At 46.8% G+C, this 20,787-nt stretch overlaps 1 protein-coding gene across 6 annotated transcripts in view; it reads left to right on the forward strand.

Annotated features, from left to right (window-relative positions):
- OTOF (otoferlin) overlaps window positions 1-20,787 on the forward strand; it is a 92,986-nt gene that overhangs the window by 1,678 nt on the left and 70,521 nt on the right. For 5 of the 6 annotated variants that reach the window (XM_053201119.1, XM_053201120.1, XM_027033375.2 and 2 more), the window contains exon 2: window positions 13,561-13,619. The exons of the other annotated variant lie outside the window; for it this stretch is intronic. In XM_053201119.1, coding sequence (XP_053057094.1) covers window positions 13,561-13,619 — 59 coding nt within the window. The remainder of the gene's footprint in view (window positions 1-13,560; window positions 13,620-20,787) is intronic. 6 annotated transcript variants of the gene reach the window in all.

Below are 20,787 nucleotides of genomic sequence, written 5' to 3' on the forward strand. Positions count from 1 at the left end.
TCAGTGGAGGGACTGAGACGTCTCACCCCCGGCCCTGGTTGCTCAATCCTGCAAGCCCCTTTACCTCTTCCTGGTCAGCTGGGGGTGAGCACCCTACCTACCTGATGCCCACCTTTTTCTTTGAGCAGTAGGGCCGGCCCTCCAGCCTCAACTGACCACACAGGAATTTGCCTCTTTGCAACCTGTGCCCTCTGGACTGAGTGGAGAGATCCACTTCCACGCTCTGTACCTGCAGCAGGTGGCCAGAGACGGAGCTCTGGGGAAGGAGCTGGGCAGCAGGAATAGGCAGATGACAAGGAGATTTCCAGAAAGAGTCCTTTATAACAACCAGATATTTCTCAGCCATTCGTCTGCTGCAGCCAGCCGTTGACAACCATAGATACTTCAAAAGACCAACACTAACAATTCAGAGGAACCGGCCCAATCTAGAATGTTCCACAGCACCTCCTGGCATACGCAACCACTGATGTCCAGGCAAACAGCTGCAGGGGGAAATGAGAAACTGGAGACCAGCCACAGGGAGATGTTGGCCCCGAGTTCCCCTAATCCCTTGAGTGAAGTTCAAAGTTTGGGTGGGGGACCCCTAGAGAGTTGTGTCTATCGGCAGTGACCCTGGTAGACCAGATGACCTGGCTGGAATATAGCTTGACTTTCTGTGCTGTGCCACCCAGGAGCCCTATGGGGCTATGGTGGAGAAAGCTCTAGATATGGAATCAGAAGCCCTGGGTCGTACCTAGGTTCTGCCACTCCCTTCGCCTCTTTGATCCTCAGTTTCCCCATCTTAAAAATGGGCATGTTGATAATATCGACCTCACCAGCTTGCTTCTGTGAAACAACAGGTGTTGGAAGAATTTAAGGAAGGAGCATTCAGATGACTGATAGGTCTGTGAGGCGCCCATTCTAGTGCTGCTTGGGGCAGCTACGGGATCCTGAGTCCTCTCTTCTCCAGCCTGATTTCCTTCTTCTGTTGCCCAGGAGCAGGAGAGAGGGCACATTGTGAGATACAAAGAGGAGAGGAGAGCCCTTCTGAGGGCTTCCCGACCTGTGCCAAGAGCAAGCAAACTGGGCGTGGCCTCTGCTCCGTAGGGACCCCCTGGCTACGATGATCCAGGCCCGGAGCAGACCGCCCCTGAGACCCCTGTTCCCATGTGGGCTGGGCAAGCACCAGCTGTGTCCCTGGCCATCCCTCTGTCCCTGCCACTGGGTCAGCTGGCCGTCCCACCCTTAAGCTCACACAGTGCTCACCACCCAGCCCTGTCTTGAGCTCTTAGTTTTTACTACCCCAACGGTGGCTCCTAACATGATCCTGCCCTTACTCATTAATTCACTGGCCGTCCTGATATCTGTGGACAAGCCTAGGACCCCGGAGGTGAAGACACAGCCCCTGCCTGCCAGAGTTACAGTCCATTGGGTCAGACAGAAGACACAGAAGGCTTGGCCCCCGGTCCCAGTGGTGCACGCAGACCCCAGAGTCCCAGAGCCTTGGCCTCCCATGAACAAGATGAGACAATGGTCCCAATTTAACTCAGAGGACTGCAGCCAGAATCAGGAGTGTCTAGAAAGGAGCCATCTTGATGGCAGGTGGCTACTCAAAGAGGAACAGTATTCACCTGGGGTTTGTCCTTTTTCAACTGCTAAAATAGTTCTTGGCACCCATCAGAACCAGGGGACACAGGATGGGAGGGTCTCTACATCCCTCTAGTCCAACCTTGTGCCCAGTACTCAGCCCATCCAAACCTGGGGAAATGGTGACAGACTGCCTGGGACAAGTCCCTGAGCTTTCTGGCCAAGACACAGGGTTTGGGGATTGGATGTGTGAGATGGGTGCTGTCTGGGGGCTGGGTCTGATCTCCACTTAATTCGCCAGAACTGGTGATAAAGGTCTGCTTTATCAAGGCTTCCCCCTCGGCCCAGAGACTTCTCTCTCCTCCTCTCCCCACCCACCCCCCCCCCCACTGTATTCCTGTAACTCTGAATTTCCTGCGATTCCCCAAAGATACAAGCCCAGTATATCTCCAGACCTTGAGACATTCATTTCTTTTGCCCAGAATGGCTCCCGCCCTCCCTCTTGAAGACTCCCATTAATTCTATCCACCCTTCAAGACCCAGCTCACATGTCACCTCTTCTGTGAAGCCTTCCCCCTCCCTTGTGGTACTGTGTGCATACACCTGCCACAGCTCAACTAGGGCACTTGGTATTCTAGAAACCGCCCCAGTTCTGGATGCTGCACCCATGTCTGAGCACCTTTAAGACAGGGGTCCCACCTGAGCTAGCCTAACTGAGCCCCATGCTAAGCACTGGGTCCCACCATCCAAATGAGTATGAAACAGCCCCTGTCTTTGAGTCTTCGCTCACTAGTGGGTTGTCAATCTTCCACGGTGGCACTGCCATTCTTGGGTTCAATGTCCCCAAATGTGAGCCCCCCCACCCCCACCCCAGCTTTCTATCCAAGGGGGATCAGGGACTGGAAGAGGCCTCGGAAGCTACGAACCAAGAACCCTCCATTGACGTCCCAGGCCAGAGGGGCTTTGGGGACCCCAGAGGGAGGCTGACCTCATTCTCTAGCAAACACTGGGGAGTCCGGCTCCAGCCCACGGGTCAGATGTCAAAGGGCCGCACGTGGCCCCCGCCCCTCACAGACCGTGCTCTCTCTAAACACTGCTGCCTACAACACATGGTACAGGGTGGGGCTTAAAAGGCAAACCAGGGTCTCCTTATTGCATAGAGGAGCAGAGGCGTGTGCAGACATAACGGGGAAACGTTGTCCTCAGGAGGACCAAGGCGCTCCTCGCTGTGGGACAGGAAGTACAGCCTGTTCAGGGGATAGCAGCTTACTTGGAGCACATCCGGAGATACAGAAGGAAGCTTGAGGGAGGGTCCTGGCTAGAGGCAAAGACTTTCTGGGTGAGGGACTGACCAGAGGCCAGAGAAAGGAAATCCCAGTTAAGTGCACTGACTGGGAAGCCACAGGTTCGGCTGGAGGAGAGGCTGCAGGAAAGTGGACGGGGAGGGAGACAAATCAGGATCCTTGGGGCCAGGTGAGTGACAGCGTGCTGGGAGGGGGTGGGGCCCCGGCCTAAGCACTGGGGACAAGGTGGCCTGGCTGTAGGGACCACCTGGACTCCAAATTAGATTTTTCCCCATTAAAATGGAGGAGGTCTCCCTCTTGAGAATAAATACGACTTCTCTCTGGAGACTTCTCTGCTATCCCTGGTGAAGGAGGCAGGGTCCCTCAGTGCCCCCAGTCCTAGGAGCCACTCCCAGGATGCCTGGGCCTATATGTGCACTGTGGCCCAGCCCCGTGCCTCCTCTCTGGGAGGCTGTGGGATAGGTGTTTCCCCCCATGAGGGGGTGGGCATTGCCCCCGCTGAAGGGGACAATTGGAGGGGACCTTCAGGACAGCCTCTGAGGTCCACGGCTGGCTGTGGACCCAGCTCGTGCTTTTGCTATGCCTCTCACATCCTCCATTGTACCCAGCACACACAGGCCCCTCACCACCTGGGGGTGGGGACAGATCTCCTCTGTCTAAATTCCAGGTGGCAAATGTCCTCCCCCTCCCACCCAGAGCAAGCCAATGTAGGCAGAGTGCACCGAACATTCCCCAGGCTTCTCCCGCTTTGATGAGTGTGTTTTTGTGATATGGAAATGACCATTAAATTGTCTTCTGCTACAAAGGCCCTCAGCAAAAATGCTGCTGGAAATGCGCTCAAGAATCGATCTGCAAATAATTCCCCTGAACTGTACGTCTTCCTTGGCTCTCTGATCCACCCTTACTCATAACATAAATGCTACATCTCTCCCACCGATTCCCGTGGCTGTGTTCGATCCCTTTTTTATTAACTTTTTATAATGGAAAGTCTCAAACACATGCAAAAGCTGGGAAAGTAGCGCCTTGGCCCCCAAGCTCTCCCCTCGCAGTCTTAACAACCATCAACTCCTGGCCAATCTGGTCCTGTTTGTTCTCTTTCCCACTCCCACACCCCACATTATTTGGAAGCAAAGACCAAACACCATACCGTTTCATCTGTAAATATTCAGTACGTAGTTAGGAAAGACAGACTCGATCTATTTTAACCCACAGATTACATCTTTCCTAAAAAGGAATAATTTCTTAATATTATCAAATTTCTAATTGTCTCATCGGTGTCATAATTTTTTCCAGTTCATTAACAGCTACTTTTTTTTTAAAGTTTATTTATTTTGAGAGAGAGAGGGGGGGGGGGCATAGAGAGAGACTGAGAGAGAGAATCCCAAGCAGGCTCCTCACTGTCAGTGCAGAGCCGGACATGAGGCTCAGGGCTCAAACTCTCGGAACCGTGAGATCATGTCCTGAGCCGAAATCAAGAGTCGGATGCTCAACTGACTGAGCCACCCAGGCATCCCTGAAAGCTATATTCTAACTTGTTTGGTAAATCAAGTATTTTATCATTCGTTCACTCATTCTGTCATTCATCCAGAGGATCATATTGGGTGAGGGCCAGCTATGTGCCAAGTGTGATTCTAGACAGTGGGGTGATGGCAATAAATTAGAAAGACGTGGTCCCCGCCCTCCAGGCAAAGACAAGTCATGGCACAGGTCACCATGAGCAGCATGATGAGTATTCTGGAAAGGGAGGTACAGGTGCAAGGCAGCATGAGGCAAAGGAAGCCTACTCAGACCAGGAGTTCTGGACAAAACCTACAAAGGACCCCGTTCTGGGCAGAAGGGCTAATATCAGTCCAGATGTGACGGTGTGGATCCTTGTCGAGGGTTGAGGGAGCTGGAAGTATTTGCTGGGGATGGGGTGGGAGTGGCGCGGTGGGGAGGCTGGGGGCAAACACAGTCTTCAGTATCACACTGTGCAGTTTAAACTTCCGCTTTGTAAGTGAATGGGAGTCGATGATGCTTTTAGCAGGAGAATGGGATGGGGACATCTGGTTTTGGAAAGGACATTCCAGATGCCAGGACCCCAGGCCGGGAGCCTCAGGGAGGAACCTGGGGCAGTGGTACAGATGGTGGGTGGTGCAGGAGGCTGTGGGTCTGGAGAGAAGCCATGACATTGGTTCGGAGAAGGGGTAGTGAGTTGGTAGTGAGCAAGAGGGCAGGACGAGGGTGGCTCTGGATTCCGTACTTGGGTACCTGGATGAACAGTGAGGCCACCGATGGAGCAGGGTAGCATGGAAGGAAGAGCGGGTTTGGGGGCAGGGGGCACAGAGAGGAATAGACTTGCCTGTCAGCCATTCTAGTGAAAATGCCCTCCAGGAAGCCAGAAATCCAATTTAGTACAGTGAGTGCCCAGAAGGCGGGTGGAGCCCCGTGGTGTGGGAACCCAGGGGGTACGTTGAAGGTCAAGAGAGGGTGAAATATGCTTGAGTCCTTACAGGGCTGCTTTGGGGTCAAGTGAAAAAGGTGATATACACGAAAGGCTCTACCCGCTGTAGGGTTTATGCAAATACAAGGATTCTGCTCTCCGTCCCGGGCTGTCCGAATGCTTCTCACACTGCCAGTTCCAGGAGGGTCTCCTGAGACGGGAGAGTGTCATGTGATCATTTTTTACCTTCAGCCCTTGTCTACTTCCTGCCTGGACTGATCCACCCTCGAGATACTGGCTCAACTGTCTTTGTTTCTACTTTTTATTTTTCTCCCCCCAAAGCAGAAGGGCTCATTGGCTTAGTTGGGAATCAATTTCCACTCGCTTGCTTTACTTTTTTTTAAGCCAAGGTTTAAGATAAAATTGTGACTGTAGCTTTAACAATATTTCTACCCCGTTTAAGAATGTGAAAAGTCACTCTCCCGCCGGGCTTTATTGTATGCCCAGTGCCTGGCACAGAGCGGGTACTCTGTGCAGTTTGTGGATCACTAGGACCTCAAGCTCCTCTAATCTGGCACGGTAATGGGGGAACCTAAGACCTGGCAGTTGCTGAGTGCGTGGCTGGCACTGTTCTAGGCTTGAAGGGAAACACTACCCTCTCTTTGCCTCCATGCCTGGGTCTGAATAATAACAACTGGGGCCATCAGTTAGTTACACGGCAAAGTGAGAGTTCGAGTGAGCACCTACAAGGAAGTATAGGCTTAAGCTGGGCCAGAGAAATGGGGTTTATTATCCCTGACCTGTTCCTGCCTCTCTGATGAATCTCTGACACAAGGCTGAGTTTCTGCTGTGTGTACCTGGGTGTTAATAGGATGGGGCAGGGGGAAATACACGAGTGAAGGTGGAAATTATATTTGAAAAAGATTCATGGAAAGTAACGCTTTGGAAGTGGCTGGAGCCTCCATCTGGCTGAGAAATGGGAGAAAGAGAAGAGACAACTTTCCCCTGCCGGAAACCCAGGGACTGCATAACCCAAATCTGGCTCGCCGAGTTGCTGGCGATTTTAAGAGAGCACATTATTTACGGAACACAGTTGAGAGGAAAGTGTTATTACAGGAGATAATTACAAACAACCAGACAAGATCATTAGGGATATAGAACATTGGACAACACCATCAACCGCCTTGACCTAATTGGTGTTTCTAGGACATTTCGCCCCAAACTGAAAGACGCACATTCTTCTCAAATGCACATGGAACATTCATCAAGATAGACCATATGCTGGGTGATTAAATAAGTCTCAATATATCTCAAAAGACTGACATCCCACAAAGCATGTTCTCTGACCCTAATGGGATTCACTTAGAAATTAATAACCATAAGAGATGTTAAAATCTCCAAATAATTGGAAATTAAACAATAGCCTTCTAAATAACCTATGGTCAAAGAAGTAAACCAAAGAGAAATGATAAGACATTTCCAGCTGAGTGATAAAGAAAATACAACATGTCAACATTTATAGTCTTAAATACCTATGGCAGAAAAGAAAAAAAGTCCAACATCAATGATCTAGGTTTCTGCCTTAAGAAGCTGCTGAAAGAAGATAAAATTAAACCCAAGTCTTAAAAACATCATGATAATTGAAATAAGCCAGACACAAAAGACCACATATCAAATGAATCCATTTAGTGTACTTGAAATACCCTGAATAGACAAACCCATAACGACAGAAAGTAAGTGAGTTGTTGCCAGGGACTGGGGCTAGAGAATGGGGAATGACGGCTAATGAGTGTGGGCTTTCTTTTGGGGAGCACGACATTCTGGAATTAGATCGTGGTAAATGTTGTACAACTTTGTAAATGTACCCAAATCACTGAATTGTACACTCGAAGTGGGTGAATTGTATGGTTTGCGAATTAGATTTCAATAAATAGAAATAAATACAACCTAAAAAAAATATTAAATCCAAGAGAATTTAAAAAAGGAAATGAAAAAGCCAACAAAGCTGAAAGTTGACTCTTTGAAAACAAATAGGTAAATTGTAGCAAGAATGAACAAGAAAAAAACCCAAGAAAACACAAATTACCAATATTAGGAATGAAAACAGGGATATCATTTTATTAAAAAGAAAATAGGAAAATACCACGAATAACTGTATCTCAATAAGTGTCTACAACTCAGATGAAATGGACAAATCCCTTGAAAAAAACACTTGCCAAACTGACACATAGTTCAGGATCTATTAAAGACATGAAATTTAAAATAAAAATGATGGCGATTGTGATGGTACACTGCTTTCCCATAAAGAATGCTTTAGGTCTAGATAGAATTCACTGGTGAATTCTAGAAAATATTTAAGGAAGAAATGATACTAATCTTACACAAACTTCTCGATAATAGAGAAGGAAGAACACTTTGTAACTCATTTTATGATACCAAACCCTGATAAAGACCTTATACAAAAAGAATATTAGAGCTCAATATCCCTCATGAACAAGGATGTAAAATCCTTAACAAAATATTAGCCAGTTGAGTAGCCATCCACGAAAGGGATGACACATCATGACAAGTGAATTTTATCCCAGGGATACAAGGTTCGTTTAAAATGAGAAAGCTAATCAGTTTCTGGGTGTTCTCAGTCGGTTGAGTGTCCGACTTCAGGTCAGGTCATGATCTTGCGATTTGTGAGTTCAAGCCCCGCGTCAGGCTCTGTGCTGACAGCTCACAGTCTAGAATCTGCTTCAGATTCTGTGTCTCCCTCTCTCTCTGCCCCTTTGCCGCTCATGCTTCCTCCCTCTCTCTCTCTCTCTCTCCCTCAAAAATAAATCAACATTAGAAAAATAAAATTAGAAAGCTAATCAACATATTCACCATATTAACACAATACAAGAGAAAAGCCACCAAAAGATACAGAAAAGCTTTTGACAAAATCCAACATTTATTCATGATAAAACGCTCAGCAAACTAGGAGTAAGGGGGAACTTCCTCAATCTAATAAAGGGTAACTACAAAAAACATCCAGCTAGCTAGAGGTGCCTGGGTGGCTCAGTTGGTTAAGCATCTGACTCTTGGTTTCAACTCAGGTTCCATGATGACAGCATGGAGACTGCTTGGGATTCTCTGTCCCTCCCCTGCTTTTGCTCTCTCTCTCTCTGTCTCTCAAAATAAATAAATAAACTTTAAAAAATCCAGCTCATATCCTACTTAATCCTGAAACGTTGAACATTAAGATCACTAGCAAGGCAAGAATACTCACACACAGACTATGACCCCGCAATAAAAATAAATGAATTACTGATACATCAACAACATGGATGAATCACAAAAATATTACATTGACTGAAAGAAGCCAGACACAAAAAAGTACATTCTGTATAAGTCCATTTATATAAAGTTTAAAACAGGCAAAACTAACCTTTGGTGATGGAAGTCAGAGCAGTGGCTGCTTATGGAGGGTAGAGACTGATTGGAAAACGGGGTGAGAGAACATCTTGAGGAAATGGCGATGTTCTATATCCTGATTGTATGATGATTACACAGATGTATTCAGTTATTGAAACTCACCGAGTTGTGCACTTAAGATCTGTGAATGTAAGTTGTACCTCGTTAAAAAAAAAAGAAGTTAATCATACCTAAAATATCTAAAACTTGAAAAATATTACATAGCTTGGGAAGAAAATTGTTTCTGATTATAGACGACTAAAAAAAGCTACACAATGTGATTCACAGTAGAAAAGACCATTTTTATACTTAAGACATAACTTAAATGTCAAAAAGAAAAACAGGACCCTTTAACGGAATAATAGCCATTTTTTATCGGGTGATGAACTATGTACCAGGAGTGCACGCGCTATCTTTTGCTCCAATTTAGGGATGAGGAAACTAACGAAGAGAGGCTAACTTCTTCAAGGGCGCATGGCTAACCGGGGGTAGAGCTGGGGTTTGAACTCAGAATGTCTCCCCGAAGAGCCTTACCACTATCCTGTGACCCCCTGTGCTTGTAAGGGACTTGACGCTTTACTGCGCTTCAGTTTCCAGTTCCAGGATGCAGGCTGGTCCAGGACAGTTGTCCCCAGTTTATAGATGATAACTCTAAGACTCCGTGGGGTGGAACCGCCAGCTCCAGGCATGGATACAGGCCATGATGTCCCTGAAGCTTGTCCTCAGGACATTCTCCTTCCCCTTTAGATGGTCCACCACCCCACCCCGAGGTGGGGTGACGCTTTTCATTTTCCCCTTCGCCTGTCCTGTGTCCTGCTCCTTCAGGGCTCCGTTCTCCGCTCACACTGTCCTCTCTGCCTGGACGTCCCTCTCTCTCTCCCATCTCCCCAGAGTCAAGGCCCAATGTCTTCCTTGATCTGCTAAGCTGAGCTCTTTGCTCCTTTTCCTGTAGGCTCACTTTATTCATACTTTGTGCACGCCAGTGATGACATTTTGTCTTGTATAGTAGCCTTTTACGCGTCTGACCCGTCCGCCTCCCGGATTGTAATAAGCTTCTTCAGTCAGCGTCCCAATACGAAATATCTTTGTAGATCCCCACCCCTTCCTCCAGGGCTGAATGGCCTCACTGACACAGCAGGAGAAGACCCCCTGGCACGTGGGAGTGACTGAATGCACCCCAGCTAACAACCCAGTCCCTATATACCTGCCTTTTCTCAAGGTCTGCCTCTAGCAAGGTCAACTGTCTGGAAGAGGGAGCTGTTCAGTGCCAATGAGGCATTTGTACCCGTAAGTGGCATCACGTGAAAGCCTAGCAGAGCACTCCATCCTGCAAATGAGACAAGAATTGAGCTCACCTTCATCTCGGTGAAGTGCAGGAGGGATATCTTCCAAGGCAAATGACATACCAGATACTTTTATTAAGCTTTGGACTCTTGAGTCCCTCCATCTGGGTGTATCCGATGCCATGGCACTTATTATAGTCGTGAACACAGAGTCAACCACTCAACCTTCATTTATTGACTCAGAGAGGAGTTTTTTCCAAACCAAACAGCTCCGCTATCCCAGGAGCAGCTGCCTCCGAAGGAAGGGAGGGTGCTCTTCAATTTTCCCCACGTAATCTCCAGCTCGCTCTATCCGTAAAGCCTCCTTGCTGCAAGGAACAGGCTATTTTCTTTCTCCCAAGCCTCATTCTCAATCTTCTCTGTGGCAAGAAAGGTGATTGGATATTGGGATTTTAAATGGTTTTGTCTCAAAGCCATTTAAAATGGAGCTGAAATGTCAACCGGATTGGTGTTGAATGGAGTAGATGGTTAAGTGGAAAGGAGCTTGAAAGGAGAGACAGGGTTAGTAATCCCCACTGATAACTTGGAAGGGGTGACAAGAGGTCCCTGGCTCTGTCTTAATGAATGCAAAGGACCCCAGGAATGATCCCTGCCACCGTTTGTACAGAACCTCCTAAAAGATGGCGTTTCAAAAATGCCTAAGGGCACTCTGTTCCTGTACAATTGATTCGGTTGTCTTAGCAAACCTTTTTTTTTTTTTTTAATATCTAGAGGTAGAATTTAGCTCATCCTGTTTGACAATATTCACTACATTTAAATCCCCAGAGCCGGAAGCAATGAGGTTTTCCTGCATTTTGAAACAGAGCCCTGATGTATAAATTCTGCAGTGGCTAATGTCACCGTGTTTTACGTCGTCTCTAACAAGGCTGTAGGAAATACTCAAGGAGGGATGGGTTTGAGCCTCCGTGGCTTCATGCACATGTTGGACTGTCCCTCCCTGCCTCTGCTCCGGCTGGGCTGCTTGGTTTTCGCTCTGGGAAACCCTTGAATACCGCCAGGTACAGGCTCATTACGATCTTCTAGGATGAAGAGGCCTTTGATTATTCAGAGAGGCGGGTCCTTGGGGGAGCCCCAGTGCACACATATGCTCACCCGATTCTCCGTTTATATTGGATGTTTCCTGTGGGGAAAATTACAAGAAGCTCAGGCACCATCTCTCAGGTTTCCCTGTCCTCCCCCGGCTGCCTTGGGGTTCGTTGTTAAGATTTTTCTTTTTGGTTTTTTGTTTTGTTTTGTCCCTAGCTAGTGCTAAAGAGTCTTTATTCCCATCTGTCTACTTCACATCTATTTTCTGTAGCTTCTGCTTTACAGCTTCTTCCTCATTATCTGAGATGCAACGCTTCCCCAATATGCCCATCTTCCAAACACACACACACACACACACACACACACACACACACACACATTCTTCCTCAGACCATGCACCTGCCTCTGACATCACACCCCCAGCCTCCCTCTTGTCAGGGAGTAGCTACAGACTGGCTCCTAAAAACCAGGCAGGCCCTGGAGATCTCTGTACCAACCCTCTTATCCTGGAAGTGAGGCAGCCAAGGCCAGGGGAGAGAAGTGGTTCCCAGGGTTTGAGCCCCAGCACAGTGCAGGGTCAGAGGGGGCTCACTCCAGTACCCCGTGGCCTGGTGCTGGCCATGCTGGGTCACTGCATGCACCCCCTCTCCATTGCCAAGTCCTCTCCTGATTCCCCAGCTTGCCCTTCAGAACCAGAACTAGGCCTCAGAGTGGGGGGCTGAATTCAACCTTGAGACAGCCCTTCAATGACATGGACCACTGATTTAGGTTGGCCGGGATTTAAAAGCATTTTTTGCGGGAGGGGGGGGCACCTGGGTGGCTCAGTCCGCCAAGCATCCGACTTCGGCTCAGGTCGTGATCTCACAGTGCGTGAGTTCGAGCCCCGCATCGGGCTCTGGGCTGACAGCTCAGAGCCTGGAGCCTGCTTTGGATTCTGTGTCTCCCTCTCTCTCTGTTCCTCCCCCACTCACACTCTGGCTCTCTCTCTCTCTCTCTCAAAAATAAGGATTAAAAAACATTTTTTTAAGAAAATAAAAACATCTTTCTTTCAATTTCAAAAGTAAAGCACAGTCATGGAAAAAAAATTCGAACTTAAGCGTGTATGGTGAAAGGTCAAAGTATGCTGCTTTCAATCTCTTCTTCCCCCTGCTAGCCCGAGGGGACCATTTTTAATGGTTTGAGATCTCTGCATATTCACAGATAAAATACCTTGGTTTGGGTCTTTGGGGGTGCGGGAGTTGTATACAGGATCCTGTTATTACACATGCTACCTTTTCTTCCCCGCGCTGGTGTGCAATTGACAGACGATAATCATTTCTTTCTAATACCCCTATCTCTGGGTTTCTCCTCAGAAATTACACATCCTTCCCACATGCTCCACCCCACATACACCAAAAACCAACCCTCCCCCCCAAAAAAACCAATATTTAGCCTCCCTGCTTGTACCACTCTCTAGCTCACACAAAATCGTGCCTTGCGGTATGAGTTCTGTGGCATTGAACCGGCAGCCTCTTCCAGCTCCTACTAGACCATCTGTGCATTTCATCCACCCCTTTATCCTGAGTTTCCAGGGGGTAGCCTGGTACATCGTAGACTCCAGTGAACGTTTCTCAGAGCAAACTGAGCTGGCCCACGCGCCGCACACATTCGCCCTCCCCAGGCCCCCCAACCTGCCCTCCTTCTCTCCCGGTTCCGGTTCTTCGGGAAACAGGGCCGGTTCTGACTGGATGGGCCAGAAGGGCGGGCAGCTTTGCTTCTGCCCTGGCAGGTGGCTTATGGATGTGGGGTGCCGGAGTCTGGGAAAATGCGGGTCCATATCATGCTCGCTAGTACCCCGGGCCGGTGGGGAAAGGAGGGGGCGGCACAGCGGAGAAAGCCCCAGAGGCTTTCCGGTCCAAGGCCCATGGGACCATGAATGAGAGAGCCGGGGAAGGTGAAGGCCCTTGGCTTTGGGGGGAAGAAGGTGTGGGATGTGGCTGGTTGTGGCGGGGCCTGGCTTGCGCAGCAGCTCCCGGGCCTGGCTGCGGACACGGTCGCAGAGGCGGCTGCCGGCCAGCAGGGTGCCCACGGCCCTGGGGACCAGGCTTCTGCTCAGGACAGCCGCAGGCCAGGGAGAGCCAGCGGAGCCAAGGGGACAGCAAAGGGCCAAGAGAGCCACCGGGAGAGCGGCAAGCTGGAGAAAAGAGTCCCGGGTCCCCTCTCATGTCTACCTCTGACCAGCCCGGGCCTTTTTTACTTTAGTGTTGCCACTCGTAAAATGGAGCTGATGGCAGTTAGGCCTGTGTCGCAGGGCTCCCGAGGCGGTCAGGGGAGACAACACGGGAACTTGCCACATCCTGGAGACTGCAGCACAAGACCTGGGGCCCCTGGTTGGTGCTGTGCGAATCAAAATGCTGCAGTGGTGACTGCCAGGTGGGGAGGTCTCACCCCAAGCTTCTTGTTTTCTTTCCCCACCCAGGGCAGTCCTTCTACTCCCGGGTGCTGGAGAACCGTGAAGATGTGGCTGACTTCGACGAGGTAGGATGCCCCGGGGAGCAACTCAAGCCCCAACCGAGGAGCCCACTGGCCCCGCATTCCCTTCCACCCAGATCCTTCTCAGGGACTTCCGCGGGGAGACATGGTGGGAGAGATTCCCCCAAAAGGTTCTTTTGAACCTCAGGCTTAGAGAGTCGAGTAAATCATGTGCCCCTGCTTATGGTGCATTATCTCAGTGTTCCTACAACCGTGCTCTGGTTTTGATGTATGTTTGCATGTATCGTGGATGTGTCATTCTCTTTTATCCCCATATTCCTTCCCTCCATCTACAACCATAGTAATGTGCTTAACGTGCATCTTTTGGTTTCTTGTGTGTTCTGACACAAATTTTTGAGTACGTAATTTTGTTTCCTTAAATGGCATTGTTAAAGTAAAATGTTACTTAAATAGGTTTTACTTTACTTCACTGTATAAGATTCTTGAGTTCCATCCACATTGCCTCACTAATCTGTTGCTTCTACCTGCTGCTCAGTACTCTATGGGCCCATCCAACACATATCAGGGTGTTCCTCCAGCCTGGTTCGTCTAGGACCCAGGGGGTTCCTGGGACACAGACTCTAAGTGATAAAATGGGGAAAATCCTGGTCCCACTAGGATGAGTTGGTCATCCTGCACATCCTTTGCCTACTTACTCCTCCAGAAAAAAACCTCCAGCTTGCCTCTAACCAATCCCCATCCCCACCATCAGAAATGCAATGACTATTCTTATGCCTTTCCCCTTTGGACTTGTGTGAACATTTCTCTGGAATATACAGCAGGACATGGAATTGCTGGCTCACAGGGGTATGCATACCCTTCGGCTTACCCAGCACTGCCATGGTCTACACTTCTACCAGCAGTGCATGAGGATCCCTGATTCCCACATCCTCATCTACACCTAGTGTTATTCAGCTTTCTGATCTTCATCAGTCCAACAGTGGTGTCTCACTGTTGTTTTAATAAGACATTTAAAGTTTCCTCTTTTGTAAATTGCCTGTTCATAGCCGTTGCCCTTTTTCTCTGTTGGTATAGCTGTCTTTTCTTTTTCTTATTGATTTGCAGTGGTTCTTTGTATGTCCAAGATATCAACCCCGTGTTGGATTTAGAGACTAAACATTTCTCTCAGCCTGCCACCTACTAACTTTGCCCCCTCATTGACTAGAAGTCCTTAATCCTGGTGTGTTTTCAAGTTTTGTTGAAGATGTCTTTCCAGTCTTCTAGGTTACAGATATATTTCCCTACATTTTCTGATTCTATGTATGTGGAATCTTTTACCTTGTGTGTGGTTTTAGAGAGGGATCATTTTATTTTTCTCCATATAAGAAGCCACTTTTCATGACATCAACTTGCTAAGCAATTATATTCTCTCCATTTATTGTATGTTAAGGTCTGTGTCTCAGCCTACTAATCTATCCCTTTAATCTGTTTGTCTGTTTTTGAACTTCCCACACTGTGTCCATTAATATGGCATTTTTGTATGTCTTAGTATGTAATGAGGCAAGTACTCTCAAGGGAACTATTCTTTTTCAAGGTTGAACTATTTGTGGACCTTTATTCTTCCAGATCATTTTAAAGCAAGTTTATGAAATCCTTCCAAAACCCAACTGGAATTTGGATTAAATTTGCAAATTAACTTAGGAAGATATTGACTTTATAATATTAAATCATCTATTCAAAGATTTTTATACTATTAAATCATCTATTTAAATTATCCACCGTGTTTACTAGCATTTTTAAGTTTTCTGCATAGGAGTCATATAATCTTGATTATTTTCTAGATGCTTCCTGGTTTTGTTGTTATCACGAATGGTGTCTTACTTTTACTACATTTTTTAGTTGGTTATTACTGGCCTAGAGAAGGCTTTCCTCTCCTTTAGAAGTCCTGCTTTCATCTAAGTCTGGGTGGTTTGGGGAGGGGGCTCTTCGGCCCCCTTTTCAATTTCTCGGTGTCTTCTTGTACCAGTTTTGGATTTCTATATTTTTCCACACCTTTTGACATTTCATCTAGGTTTTCAAATTTACTAGTACCTATTTGCAGGTAAAGTTTTAAAATTGTTTTAAAATCTTTTTTGTGCTCATGGTTATTTCCCCTTTTGTATTCCATACTGAATTTATTTGTGTCTTTGTTCTGTTTTTCTTGACCTTGCTAAAGATCCGTTTATCTTATTAATCTTTGTTAAGAACCAGCTTTTGGATCATTAATCTCTTCTGTTGTTCTCCATTTCATTGATTTCTGTCCTCTTAAATTATTTCTCTCCTCCTTGTTTATTTTGTTTTCCTCTGTGCCTCTTTTTGTAACTTCCTGAGCTGGGTGCTAAGCCCGTTATGTTTAACTTTTCTTATTTCTTGATAAACATGTTTAAAGATATAAAGTGTGCTCTATATACAGTTTTTTTAAGTTTATTTATTTATTTTGAGAGGGAGAGAGAGCATGCGTGGGGAGGGATGGAGAGACAGGGAGAGAAAGAATCCCTAGCAGGGTCTGAAATGTCAGTGCAGAGCCTGAAGCAGGGCTCAATCTTATAAACTGCAAGATCATTACCTGAGCCGAAGTCAAGAGTCAGACGTTCAACTGGCTGAACCACTCAGGAGCCCCTATACACAGTTTTAACCACATCCTACAAAATTTTATATGTAGTATTTTCATATCTTCAGCTTTAAACATTTTTTATACTCCTTTATGCTTTTCTTTTATTTTTTATTTAGTAAAAAAATTTTTTTAATGTTTATTTATTTTTTGATAGAGAGAGACAGAGCACGAGCAGGGGAGGGGCAGACAGAGAGGGAGACACAGAATCCGAAGCAAGCCCCAGGCTCTGAGCTGTCAGCACAGAGCTCAATGTGGGGCTTGAACTCACAAACCGCGAGATCATGACCTAGGCTGAAGTCGGGCACTCAACCGACTGAGTCACCCAAGCGACCCATAATTTCCTTTAAATCCAAGAGTTAACTCAATAAGAATATGTTATTTACTTTCCAAATACATATGATGTTTTAGCTGCTTATTTTTTTATTTCTACTTTTATTTCGTGATGGTCAAAAGCAGTCTGTATGATATTGATCCTTTGGAATTTATTGAGACCACAGTGATGGCCTCTATTCATGGTCATAAATGGTCCCTCTGCCTACAAGGAATGTGTTCAGTGCAGGATTCTCTAGAGACAGCAATGTCACTTCAAGCTTGTATGATGTAAGTTCAGTCTTCATATTTATACTATTCGGTTCTTCACATATTCTGCTTTATTTTTCTCTACTTGATCTATCAGTTTCAAAAATGATTGCAATGAAATCCACTTTTACAATTGTTGATTTGTGTGTTTCTTCCTGTGGCTGTCAGTTGTTCCTTGATGTGCTATGAAACTGTATTACTAGTAAGTTCTATACGTTCATGATGGCTATGTCTAGTTGCTTATTTTTCTTTTTACTGGTATTTAATATCCTTCTTTGTCTCTGACAGTGTTTTTTCCATTACTATTTTATCAGATGTTAAGATTACTATCTCAGCGAATTTTGGTTCACTTGCCTGGTGTATCTTTTTTAATTCTTTTATTTTCTTGGTATATCTTTGTTCATGTTTCCATTTTCAATATTTCTATGCTTTTAAATTCAAGTGTGTCTTTTTAGGGCTTGCATTATTAGATTAATTTTTCTCACCCAATATGAGAATCTTGTGCTTTGATTAGCTTTTTTCATTTACATCTATTGTAATTGCTATTATTGTAATCGCTATTTTTATTTCTACTATCATTTTATTTTATATTTTCCATTTACTGAACTTTTTGTTTGTTGTTTTGTTTTCTCCTTTCCAGCTTTCCATTGGCTAGATCAGGTTTTCTTTTGTGAGGTGAAAAGTTATACCTTCTATGTTTGTTTCCCAGGCAGTCACCATTCCTTAGTCATGTTTATGTATCTCTGTCCATGGTTGAAAAACAAATCGGTAATTATAGCTCCCCCTATCATGACAAGTATTGTGATACTCTCCTATGTCTCTTTGATTTCCCTTCCTCAGCCCACACAGTCTGGATTATACATTTTTTAGAGAGTGAGAGAGAGAGTGCAAGTGGGGGAGACAGGCAGAGGGAGAGAGAGAGAGAAAGAGAGAGAATCTCAAGCAGGCTTCATGCTCAGTATGGAGCCCAACTCGGGGCTCGATCCCACGACCCTGCCATCATGACCCAAACTGGAACCAAGAGTCAGAAGCCCAATGGACTGAGCCACCCAAATGCCCCTAAATTATACAGTTTTCATTCTAGGTTCTTATGAATGTGTCTTCTCCTTTTATTTGTCCAAGTCTTCTTTTTCTTTTTGAGGACAGTCGTAGTCTTTTTACCAAGATATCTGATCACTTTTACTTCTCCTATCTCTTGAAGCCTCTCTTGGCATTGATTTTCTTCTTATTTGAGTACTTCCCCTAAAAGCAGTTTCAAATTGGGTCTTTGTGTAGCAAACCTTCTAAAGCTTTGTAAATCTGAGGACAGTTTCTTATTCAGATCTCAATGAGACTTTCACTAGATACAAAATTCGAGGCTCAAAATTCTTTCCTTTACAACTTCAAAAACATCAGTGCCTGTTACTGTTGAGAAGTCTGATGGCCATCTGGCTCTTGTACCTTTGTGTGGGATCTTTTCTTTCTCTCTGGAAAAGAAAGTATAATTCTATCTTTGATATTCTCAAATTGTATTATAATGTGTCTAACTGCAGGGTTTCTTACCTTTCCTGTTTTGCACTATTTTGTGAGCTCTTTTTAAATCCAAGGCTTTTCATCTTTCACTTATTATAGAAAATTCCGTCTCCATTATTCTTTTTCAAATATTCCTTCCATTCAGTTTTTATATTGTTCTCTCCTCTGCAACTCCCTATTATCAGATGCCACCACTTGAACATCTAGCTGCCATTTCTTAGCTTTTATGGGTTTTTTTGTCTACCAGTCTTTTGCTGCTGTTTTCTGAGAGAGTTCTTCAAAATGATCTTCCAATTTACTAATTTGTTCTTTTTTTCTTATGATCCCTTGTTCTTGTTTTATATTGCGAATCTATGCCAAAATGGTCCATTTTGTTCTAATGATCGTGCTTCAGTTGGAATATACCGTTCAGCGCATGGTCTTGCCTCTTTAAGAGATGTCTCTCCAAGGGTCTATTTACTTTGCCCTATTCAAGTGCTCGTGGTATCAGTCACTCTGTCTGGTAACCAGTATTGGGGAAGCATCAGAGGTCAGCTGGGTCAGGCCCTAAGGGTTGAAGGGCAGGCATGAGTACCAGGGGCGCCCCAGTCATCGCAGAAACAGGCAGGGTCTCATCTCTAAGCCTTTAAGGAGAAGCATGGTTCACAGAAAGCAGGCTCGATTTTTTAACAAAGTAGCTTTGGGGTTTCACTGAGAGGAGGCCCATGAACACATATTCTTTCTCTTTCTCTCTCTCTCTTTTTTTTTAAAGTTTATTTATTTATTTTGAGAGAGACAGAGACAGTGCGAGTCGGGGAGGGGCAGAGAGAGGGAGACAGAGAATCCCAAGCAGGCTTTGCACCATCAGCGCAGAGCCCCACGCAGGCTTCGAACCCGCAAAACTGCAAGATCATGACCTGAACCGAAACTGAGAGTCAGACGCTTAACCAACTGAGTCCCCCAGGCACCCCTCCACCTATTTTCCTCATCCCAGTAGGGCTGTCGTCACCATTTCATGAGTAAAGGAGCAGGCAGCGATCGCCCGATGGTGATGGCAGGGATTGGTCAGTGCAGAATTCAGGAAGATTTTTTTCCCACCTGCTATCCTACTGCTGAATCTGCTCCCCGACCTCTTCTGCTGGGCAGCCTCTGTCCTTCCCCCACACAGATCCACAGATCTGCTCAAAGAGGCTTTGGTCTTGTGTTCTCACAGTTGTTTGTTTATTACTTCCTAGAATCCGTATTTCCCTTTGGCTTCCATAGTTTCTCCAGGGTTGATTTTGGGGTGAGAACCAGCAGTCTTAAGTTACCATCCTGGCCTGAAACGAAAGCTCTACTGTGACCCCCAGAATAGCTTGCCCCTACTTTCCTGGGCTTTGCTTCTTGCGTTTGGCTCAACTGCACTGGGAAGGGCCTCATGGCAGACTCTTCCCTTTGACGCTGGTATTTAGCTGAGAAGCCACCAGGCTGAGGGGCCACCCAGAACCCCTGTCTCCTCCTCACATTGGGCCCATCCCACACAGTGTGGTTGTGTCTGTAAGCCCAGAGCCACAGGCACAGAGAAACAAGCACTTGACCTTCTCTCCTGCGCTCAAAAGCAGCCATTAGCCATCACCGCCTGCAGGCTCTGCCCTCCCCAGGGAGAATTCTGTTCTGGAGATCTCTCCTCCTGGCTGTGTGACTTTCAGCCTCAGGTTCTAAGCCTCTGTTACCCATGTGTCAAATGGGGCTAATGATGGGTATGAAGTTATTGTCAAATGATGAACAGAATGAAGGATGATGGCAAAGGTGGACCCATTACTGCATACTAAGCCAGCATCCTGGCCTTCGGCTGGCCTGGCTGTGCGACCTATGCTCCCTTCCCCTCCCCAGTTCGTCAGTCAGGGCTCCGAGAGGAGAGACTGGTTGCGTGAAGACACAGGCCGCCTGACTCAGTCCCTCACAGTCCTGCCTCCTTGGGCCTCTGCCCCCAGTCGTCCAGGCAGAGCGTCTGACTGCCTCCTTCTCATCACGTCTCCCAGGGGACTTGTTCGCCCAGGCCTCAGCCAGTGAGCAACCTGATGCCCCTTCCAAGGGTGCAACCACCCCTTTCCATTCACGGCACCCAGGATACCTGAGCCACAGGTATACATGACATTCAAAGTTAATCACCGTGTCCTCTCTCTTCCCGATGCCGCTCGACATGGGGCAGGTGGAGAGTCAGTCCCTCTGGCCCCAACACGACACGGCGCCCCGTTCTGAGTGCCTCCTGTGTGACAGGCTAGGATACCCCAGAGGGGGAAGCAGTTCGACAGCACATGAGAATCCACGTAGGAACGTGGCCACAGGGGAGCCTCTGGTTCCATGCTGGGGCGGGTGGGGGGGCGGCGTGCAGAAGCCAGGGAGTAATGAGCAAAAGCACATGGCCAGAGTCAGAGAGTCGTCCCAAGCTGGGGAGAAGTGGTCCTTACCTGGGGAACATTCCACCCACTCGCGAGCTGACTGGGAAGCTTCTGGTTGTCACAGTGGGGA

The sequence above is a fragment of the Acinonyx jubatus genome, chromosome A3, assembly GCF_027475565.1.
Source record: "Acinonyx jubatus isolate Ajub_Pintada_27869175 chromosome A3, VMU_Ajub_asm_v1.0, whole genome shotgun sequence".
Lineage (NCBI taxonomy): Eukaryota > Metazoa > Chordata > Mammalia > Carnivora > Felidae > Acinonyx > Acinonyx jubatus.